This window comes from Musca autumnalis, unplaced genomic scaffold (assembly GCF_047663935.1).
Source record: "Musca autumnalis isolate F117 unplaced genomic scaffold, ASM4766393v1 scaffold_5, whole genome shotgun sequence".
In the NCBI taxonomy this organism is placed as follows: Eukaryota; Metazoa; Arthropoda; class Insecta; order Diptera; family Muscidae; genus Musca; species Musca autumnalis.
Genome location: NW_027412088.1, coordinates 45,717,668 through 45,727,964, shown reverse-complemented (window position 1 = coordinate 45,727,964; position 10,297 = coordinate 45,717,668). Strand labels below are relative to the sequence as shown.

General features: G+C 39.4%; 1 protein-coding gene across 1 annotated transcript; it reads left to right on the top strand.

Moving 5' to 3' along the window:
• The first annotated feature begins 7,430 nt into the window (after positions 1 to 7,430).
• LOC141406482 (uncharacterized) lies at positions 7,431 to 8,883 on the top strand. The gene is made up of 4 exons (XM_073991992.1): positions 7,431 to 7,723; positions 7,789 to 8,027; positions 8,345 to 8,548; positions 8,616 to 8,883. The coding sequence occupies exons 1-4, from the start codon at positions 7,484 to 7,486 to the stop codon at positions 8,824 to 8,826; spliced, it is 894 nt and encodes a 297-aa protein (XP_073848093.1). The 5' UTR covers positions 7,431 to 7,483; the 3' UTR covers positions 8,827 to 8,883.
• Positions 8,884 to 10,297: the final 1,414 nt, after the last annotated feature.

Here is a 10,297-nt window from a genome sequence, read left to right as displayed (position 1 = left end):
TATTTATACGCTCGCGGTTCATATTCTCCGATATTCTCCGTCAACGCAGATTGGCCCGTAGATCTTTCTAAGATTTTTTCTCTCAAACACACCAAGCACTACCTTGTGTGGTTGCGCAAGCACCCAGGCTTCGGAACCATACATCAGCACGGGTAGTATCAGTGTTTCGTAAAGCGTTGTTTTTGTTTGACGAGATGTGGCGTTGTTTTACTGAAGCCAATTGTTGACCAATTCTTCTTCTTATTCAAACGAAGTTTTTTACTACCTTAAAATTATAGGAACCAACTTCCACTGTTGGTCCTAGCTCTATGGACGCATTGCGCGTCGACACCATCAACTTTGTCTTTTCGGCGTTTACCACCAGACCCACTTTTGCTGACTCTCCTTCGACCATCATAAAGGTTTCAGTTACTTCCTTTACTGATCGTCCCATGATGTCAATGTCATCAGCATAATAAAGTAAAATGTGGCTGTTGCTGTATATTGTGCATCTTCTTTTGACATTTGCATCTTGTATAACCTATTCCAGCAGGATGTTGAACAGGTCACACTAAAGACTGTCTCCTTGTCTGAAACCTCTTTTGGTACTGCATTGTTCGGAGAGGTTATTTCCTATTTTATCTGAGATCCTAGCATAAGTTTAAGTCATCTTACAAAGCCGAATGAGCATTGCGGGAATACCAAATTCAGACATGGCTTGGAATACCTTTGGGCGTGGGGGCTGTCGAAGGCTGCCTTATAATCGACAAAAAGGTGGTAGGTGTCGATCTGCATCTCTTGGGTCTTCTCCAGGATTTGCCGCAGGGTAAATATCTGGTCAATGGTGTATTTGTCAGGTCTAAAGCCGTATTGGTATGGTCCAATTATTTTATTGACCATAAGCTTTAGTCGTTCGCATAATATCCCTGACACTATCTTGTAGGCAATAGGGAGAAAACTTATGCCTCCATAGTTAGAGCATACAATCTTGTCTCCTTTCTTGTGGACGGGACACAGGATGCTCAGGTTCCAATCATCAGGTACGCGCTCTTCCTGCCAGATGGTACTAACTAGCTGATGAATACACCTTATTAGCGTGTCGGATCCGTTTTTGAACAGCTCGACTGGTAAGCCATCAGTCCTGCAGCCCTATTATTCTACTGATTGTAAAGTAGCCCTATATGCCGCATTTTCTTTTCGGTGGGAGCACGACACTCCTGGTCATACCATGGGTTCTTTAGCGGATGTCTCTGGTATGGATTTTGCGGCTGCTTGTATGGAGTGGACAATTAGCCACATTCCTAGAACTGGAGATAGACCCAGGGCCAGATTAAACAGAACAAGTAAGAACGGCGTTAAGTTCGGCCAGGCCGTACCTGTTATACCCTCCACCACGAGTTGTATTGAAGTAAAATTGAACAATTAGCGGAAAGTTTTTAGACTCAAATAAGACTAAATACTAAACTTCCGATATTTCGGTAAGATAATGTGGCTTAAACCTAAAAATACCGAGAATCAAGAGGTACCCTTCTATGGGGAAATATAAAGACGTGGACCTATACTTATAATTCCCTTTCGGAATATTTTATAACCCCATGGTAGACTAAATTACACATTTCAGTCATTTCAGTGTTCTATGGGGGCTATATCGAAACGTGGACCTATCCCGAAAAATTTCAGTCGGAAAGGTTGTTCCTCCAACGTAGACTAAATACGAAATCTCAGCCATTTCGATGGGTTGTTGTGGCCACAAACTTCAACATACCAAAAATCGGGAGGTACCGCTCTAAATACCGAGACTAAATACCAAATTTCAGCCATTTCGGTAGAATATTGAAGCCACAATCTTCAAAATAGCGAAAATTGGGAGGTACCATTCTATGGGAGCAACATGATATTAAGTCGTTTACTTATACCGACAAATTTCTGGGGGAAAATTGTATACCCTCAACGAAGACCATATGCCAAATTTCAGCCATTTCGGTGCAATATTGGGGCCACAACCTTCAAAATGCCAAAAAAACGGGAGGTACCGATTTATGGGGGATATATGAAAGCGTGAACCTATACCACAATGGCAAAGTTCATTGTGCTGATATGTTATCGGGAGTGCTTTGATTAAGCAATTGGGCCAGTTGAGTGGAATATGATGTGGCTATCTGTTGTGATTGCAGCTTACGGATGCCTAACTTTCGTCTACTGATGTTTCACTCTTTGGTAGAACATTTGGACTTCATTCTGGTTCCTGTACATTTCGATTTTTTCACACTACCACTCTTCCATTACTCTCTTTTTCCTGCGAAAAAAAACGTTTCTCTTTTCTCCTTTTATCCCGATACCACTCTCGTGCGCTACGCGTTGCTACTTATTGTAGAGCAGCCCTGCTCAGAACGTAAAATGTTTCACCATCAATTCTCTTTTGGTTTTTGTTGAAACAGAAATAATTGAATATTTTTGTCGATTTTTTGTTTTAATTGTTAATTGTGTAATCAGGGGAATCGTGTTTGAGGATACTGAGTGCAAAAATGGATGAAACGTCGAAAGAAACTCCCAAAAATCTGTCTTTCCTAATTTCTCTTAAACCGTATTTTATTGTCTCTCGTGTGAAAAAGCACCGTTTTGAGCAGACATGTTGTTAATTAGCCCATATGACGCATTTTTCTCTTCGGTAGCAGCACGACATACCATGGATTCCTTGGTGCAGGTCTCTGGTATCCAAGTATGGATTTTGCGGCCGGTTCATACGAAGTCGTAATTTTCCGCTTGCTCCACAGATTTCGAAGAATTTGACCCTACATTACTTCAAGTATGTATCTTCTAGTTTATATTTGCTCTGTTCCTTTACGTGCAAGAATCTTAAAATTTTACCACTTTTTACTCGAAAATCGTTCCTTTATTTCAGACACCATACAATTCATGTGGGGGCAGTTTACAACTTTTTCTACTTTTGCCGTTTTTTTTTTTCAAAAGTAAAGGAACTGACATAGGAAAGACCAAATTCCTCAACTAACAAAAACTTCAGTATTCGTCAGAGGATGGGGCAGCAAGTTCGAGACTGAACGCATGCTCGAAGTCTTTGGTCGTCAAAACAAGGACTTGGACGTGAAGAGATGGGAGGTCTTCCACAGGGAGGAGCAGGAGGACGGAACTCTCCTTGTGGTCGGAATTGACCATCTCTCCATGGCTAGTCTGACAAAGACTAAGGGCAGGGCTTTCTACATCTCCAACGCTGTCCGCTTCAAAGCAAGAACGGCGGTAATCGGCGAAAGCGAGGAAGCCAAACAAACTAGCGAAGAGGTTTTACCTCCCAGCAACAATGAAAAGGGAATCGATGCCGTAATCACCGACTTTTAAGAAGCCCGTTTACTGGAGGACCAATGATTGAGGTTATGCAGATAAACCTCCATCGGAGCGAAACGGCAACCATGGCCCTGATGGAGAAAATCAATACAGGTAAAATCCATATTGGCTTGATCCAGAAACCTTGGACTATTCAGAACAAGGTCTCTGGACTAAACCATATAAAATACCAACTGTTTTATGCAAATACGGGGTCTCGACCGAGAACCTGTATAATATGTCACAAAAACTTAAGTTTTCTTTTCTCTCCAGAGTTGTCAACATCGGACGCAACTGTGCTGAAGCTGGGGAATGGCAATATATACCTTGCGTCAGTATATTTACCGTTCGACTCGCCGACACTACCACCTACGGTTGGTGAGGAAAGCAAAACAAACAGGTAACGAAGTACTAGTAGGTAGCGATGCTAACTCACACCACATTGCGTGGGGTAGTACTAATACTAACAAAAGGGGTCAAGCCCTTTTAGATTTCTTGAATACTAACGACCTAATAACCCTTAACATAGGTAATAAAGCCACCTTTGTTAACAAGATTAGGGAAGAGGTATTAGATATAACAATATGTTCCGGAAATCTTATAAAGGAGGTGCAGAATTGGAGGGTCTCGGAAGAGCATTCCTTCTCGGATCATCGTTATATAAGATTTGAACTAACACGGCCACCGCAGAATCCTATAAGTTTCCGAAATAAATCCAAAACCAATTGGATAAAATTTGGGAAACTAATAAAAGATAGGCTAGGGCACGATAGATATGAATGCCTAAGCACGGAAGATATAGACAGAAGTGTCAACATTATAACGGAGGTCTTAGTAAAGTCATTCGAAGAAAGTTGTCCCCTTCGAGAGAGGAAATCTGCCTACGAAAAACCCTGGATGACAGGAGAAATTCGTAACAAAGGCAAAGAGGTCCGAAGGCTTTACAACAGAGCTCGACGAAAGAAATTAGCTGTATTCTGGGACAACTATCACACAAAACTTAAAGAATACAACAAAATGACTAGAACAGCAAACCGCAATTCCTGGAAACTTAGACAGCGTAAATGATGTATCCAAAATAAAAAAGTTTCTATCGAAAACCCATACACAAACCGAGATCATGGTGAATGATATGGGAAATAAGATGGAAACAATCGAGGACACGCTGGGGCTTTTGATGAATACACATTTCCCGCCGAACACTGCGACGCACGCAGGTGTGCCGGTAATGAGGGAATGTGATACAGAGGAAGCACCAACAATTGATGAAGCGATGGTAAAGGATGCCATCAAGAGCTTCAAACCCTTCAAAGCAGCGGGGCCGGATGAGATATTTCCGGCCTTACTCCAGAAAGAGATGGACTACATTGCGCCCAAACTATCTGGAATTTTTAACGCATGCTTAAAACTTGCGTATACTCCTAAAGCCTGGCAGGAGGCGAGGGTAGTATTTATCCCCAAACCTGGGAAGGCTAGTTACGCAATTCTAAGTCTTATCGTCCGATAAGCCTAACATCCAAGGAATAGATGGATAAGCTGCGGGCTACTTGACGTAAAAATAAAGGACAAAGTTGGTCAGGGTACGCCACAGGGGGGGAATTTATCCCCACTCCTATGGGTCACTACCATAAATAGCCTATTAAGGACTTTAACCGATGAGGGATTTGACCCAGTCTGTTATGCAGACGACGTTATAATACTTCTGAGCGGTAAGAATCCAAACTTGCTATGCAGAAGAGCTGAATCAGCCCTAAAACTAGCGTACAACTGGGCTAGACCAAGAGGTCTTAATGTAAACCCGGAAAAAACGGAAATATGTCTGTTTACTAGGAAAACAAAACTGGGACACTTTGAAGAACCAGTTTTCCTAAACAAGACGATCAATATTTCCAATAAAGTCAAATATCTGGGAGTAATTCTGGATAGGAAACTTAAATGGAAGGACCATATTCAAGAAAGAGCCAACAAAGCTCATAGATGTTGGTCAACCTGTAGAAGGGCTATAGGCGCCAAGTGGGGTCTTAATCCTAAGATGACACACTGGCTATACAAAAGCGTAGTTAGACCTATTCTAACATACGCTTCAGTAGTCTGGTGGACAGCTATGGATAAAAAGTGTAATATTAAAATACTACAGAAAGTCCAATGAATGTGCTGTCTAAGTGTAAGCGGCGCAATGAGGACAACATCAACGAGGGCATTAGAAACTATTCTATATATACACCCAATAGAAATCCAGATAAGGTATGAAGCGGCTGTCGCAGCTATTCGACTTAAAGCGATGGACGAGTGGATCAGTAAGGACCACGTAACATACCATCAAAACATTCTACAGGTAACAACGGGAGATAACATTGTATCGGACCGTATACCTGAAACATTTGTAGCTGCCTCATGCGAGGCATTAATTCCAGACAGAGACTCGTGGATCGGCGGAAATCTAGCACAAATGCCGACTGGAAACTGTTGCTATACAGACGGCTCAATGCTAGGTGGGAGAACGGGACTGGGTCTCTTTATTGAAGAACCAGAGACCGAAATATCAAGCGGAGATCCGAGCGATCACAGAATGTCTGAACTGGCTTAATGCCAACACGAGGACAACTACTGTAAACGTCCTTACGGACAGTAAAACTGCAATCAAAGCATTAACATCCAAGACAGTAAAATCACAAACAGTCTTGGATTGTATAAATTCGATCAACAGCTATACTCAGCATGGCACGGTGTGTATAATATAGGTACCGGGACTTGCGGGGAATAGAGGTAATGAGAATTAGCAACCGTAAACTTAGCGAACGCAAAGCCACTAAACGCGTCTCGGCTAGAGTTAAAAAATTGGGCAAAAAATGCCCACTTATCCCTATGGAATAGAGAGGAATTAGGGAAAACCACAAAAATCCTATTGGGAGACCCAAATGAGAAAAAAACTAAAAACCTATTACTGCTAGGTAAAGCAGAGTTGAGTAGACTTACAGGTGTTCTTACAGGTCACCTGGGTTTACAAGCTCATCTGCAAAAAATTAATTGTGCAGACAACAGCATATGCAGGGCATGCGGAGAGGATGATGAAACATTGGAGCATTTTCTCTATCAATGCCCCGCTTTCGCAAATATCAGATCCCAGTTTTTAGGGAACGACACAATACCTGATCTTAATCAGGTAATTGTAGACGACCTAAAACAATTACGGGATTTTGTTAAGGGAACAGAGTTCCTTAATTAATTTATAGTAGAGTCCCCTTCTTCAAAAAACTTAGACTAGAGCGCACAACAGGCCTACTTCATGGCTTATGTGTATGTCCACCAGGACATGTGGCGATTACTCGCCTCTCTTTTCAACCTAACCTAACCTAAAGGAACTGACCAATTATGGTGTGGTGTAATCAACTGTTATCGATTACTCTCATTATTTTTACTATCCTATTTTTAACTTTCTTGATCAGCAGATGTAATCAGCTGTTCCTATCATTTGACATATCCTAAAAACATTTGGTATGTTCCGGTACTGCAAGAATCTTCTATTTTTTCGATAACATAAGGGACAAAACTTTATCGTAGTAAAAATTAGTAGTTTCTTGCAGGTTCTGGAACAGAGCAGTTGTTTACAAATAAGAATAATAGGACATAAAAGCGATGTTTACACTGTTGACTTTTATAAAAACAAGTCTTTTATTTGCACTCTGAGTGCGCTGAAAGCAAAGAAACTATCCAGGCAGCTTTTTAGTGCCGGATACATCGATATACCTATCTAGTGTTAGTGGTGTTCATATGCGCCGGCGAAATATATTGATAGGCAGGTTCTTAACCATACACCTAACTATTTACCATCGTACTTTTCCGTTCCCCTTTTGGATGGTTTAATCTAAATTTTAGCATTTGTCACTCCGTCTAGTGCAATATATATAGCTTCCCATTACATATTATCAAGGGTTTTTGTGCACACAATTAAATTCATATAAAATGTTGCGATAGCTTATCTCACTCAATAGGTACTTTCTAATGTGTAAATTCTCACTGCAGTTGACATTGGATTTGTAAAAGCAATAAACAAAAGCAATTCAACAATAAAATATGTAGTATTTTTTTGCAAAATTACTTTGTTAGGCGTTAGTTGAATCGGTGTCGTCGGTGAAGTGAATACAATTGATTTGGTGCAATCAACATGTCGGATATTCTATTGGAATGTTCTCAACAACAACTGAGATCAATGTTGGGTACACTTAAGCTTTGTTTGCCGCGTCGCATACAACAACATAATTTCATTCATAGTTATTTCTATCATTATGAGAGAATTAATGCCAATAGAGATAAATTAAAATCAGAACGTTGGAATTTAAGGTTATACACACATCGGTATGGGAGGCTGGAAAATTGTACGCTGCTTAGTTTAAATGGATGTGGAGTAAGATGAGGAAATTTTCGATTATCTTATATGGATGAATTTTAAATAATTTATTATTTTTGTAGGATTACATTGTACAATGTTTTACACTACAAGAATCCCAAGAAGAACTGAAGCAATGTCTATTGGAAACTAATTTAATTAATTGGAACCCAAAAAGAATGTATTTGGTGTGTGATGAAAGTATTTTCCGTATGGTGAAAGAGATTGCTTGTCAAAAAATGCCCGTACCTTGGAAATGTGAATCAATTGAAAATATCATGTATATAACGAAGGAAAAAATTGCCGCTCTTCAGGTCAATGAGTAAGTACCATAGCATTAAAGGAATTTTATAATTGATAGATATGATAAAATTACAATTCGAGAGAACAGAAATATTTGTTAAGAAGGTTACTTAGAAAATCGTAAAGATAAAGCCGTCCCATGTAAACAGGGTAATAAATTCTCGACATATAAGGGCTGGTGTTGAATTTAGGACCTTATATGGACTAAATAATTTTTTTTAAATTGACAATTTTTTAGGAGAGTATTTCAAGATAAATATAGCCGACATTTCCTATGTTAGCTACTGCGTGGACGAACTGAACGTGGTTTTACTTCTTCCTCCTTTTATTTCCCAGAAAACTTCCCGATGATTTATATGTTGGTCCATTGGATGCGGAAAAACATGCGAAGACCATTAACGAACATTGGTCACACAAATATGAACATTCCTTGAGTTTAATTCGACAATCGATTGAATTCAATGGTGGTCTGGGACTATTTCGTAGCGGTGATGATCAACCACTTTGTTGGATGTTGGAAAATGAACTTCTTGCACCAGGGTAATTTATGTATTTTTTCCGGTTACAATAAAGAGCGAATGATTTAATTTCAATTATATATTTTTAGATTCCTATTTACGATGCCTTCGGAAAGACGTAAAGGCTATGGCGAATTAATTATGAAATTGGAACTTCAACGTTTACTAAAAATTCACAATTTAGATTTGTTTACATTTGTTATTGTCACCAATGAACCGTCGTTATATTTACATCGTAAACTGGGTTTTGAGATTGCATGCCGTATTGTTTGGATTGAAAAACCAGACGAAGAACAATGAAATGCATTTTGTAAAATAGGATAAATGAAAATTTAAATAAACTTATTTGTAGCAAAACTTTTATAAGCCTTAGAATCTAGAATATGCTTACACATTTGAAAATGAGCAATTAAAGCTTATATCGAAACCCCTATAAAAAGCACAAGTATAATGGAATATCGTAATATTCTGTCTGTGTGTCGATGTAAATATGCATTGTTTATGGTTGGGATGTCATGTCAGCCGAGAATTGATGTTCTTGACTAAATCGCTTGCTTTTACAAGATAAATATTTAGGTAGCATAGGTGAAATAAGATGACTCAGCCAGCCATGTTATTCCCGAAGCCTTGAAAGTAGTCATAGTGGTATTTTTATAAAAAAAATAGGAAATATGCGAGGAAGGAAGAATCTAACATAGGTTGATCGCTTTTAGAGCTCTCGGACAAGAGCTAATACACTTTGCTATTCCCTAGCATTTGTATAAGTTACGCAACTGACGAATAACGTCATGGTTTCTAGAAAAAGTAGATTACACGCTATATAAATAAAATGAATTATAAAACAAGTAAAAAAGTATCAGTCGGCTTTGCCGACAGAGACATACCCTCAGCATGTGTATATTGAAACAATTTTTTCCAAAAATACGTATATATTTAGGGGGTTTTAAAAATTTTGGGCGTTTGAACCGATGAAAATATTGATTAGGATTAAAGATCAAGTTTTGCTGAGGAGATACTAAAAGGAATGGATCGACATTGACCGTTATGGAAGTGGATCTCCAACCGCAACATATGGTGCCACAGGGGGTTTTTACATTCTTCGGGCTGTTTGCTCAAGAAGTATGGACTTGCCCCTAAAAAAACTTTTAACATCGTAAATGAGGCAGCGAATGCAAGTTGCTTCAACAAAAATCAAAGTGATTCGATATCAGGTCTTAAAGTGAACTTATCCGAAATTTTGTATGGGAGGTACTGGATAGAGTGGACAAATATAGTCCATATTTGAACCTTATCTATATCTGGTAGATATATTAGGATGTGTAAAGTATAGACCAATTCTGCCACTCCCTTCAAGAGTTACCGTACGAACAATTTTTCCGAACATTTTTGAACTTTTGTGGGGGAGGTACCTGAAGGAGTGGACCGATATGGCTTATCTTCAAACTTAAACTATATTTGGACAAAATATTACTAAGACCATATTTTGGAAAGAATCGGCAGATCCTTTCGAGAGTTATCGTGCGCTCCAACCACCTTACACGGTGTCATAGGGGTTTTTTGCAACTTTCATGCTATTTTCTCAGGAAGTATGGACTTGCCCCTGATGAAACTTGTACCGTTGTATGGAGGGCAGTGAATACAAGTTGCTAAAACAAAAATCAACGCGATTCGACAGATGGCCCTAAACTGAACTTTTCCGAAATTTTGTGTGGGAGGTACCCGAAGGAGTGGACCTATTGAGACCATATTGGAACCTCATATTACTCTGGTA

Bases quoted from the DNA above. Each gene is read 5' to 3' on its own strand.
- LOC141406482 (XM_073991992.1), top strand. From the start codon at position 7,484: ATGTCGGATATTCTATTGGAATGTTCTCAACAACAACTGAGATCAATG. The intron at 7,724-7,788 runs GTAAGATGAGGA...TTATTTTTGTAG, and splicing joins TTAGTTTAAATGGATGTGGA to GATTACATTGTACAATGTTT. The intron at 8,549-8,615 runs GTAATTTATGTA...ATATATTTTTAG, and splicing joins AATGAACTTCTTGCACCAGG to ATTCCTATTTACGATGCCTT.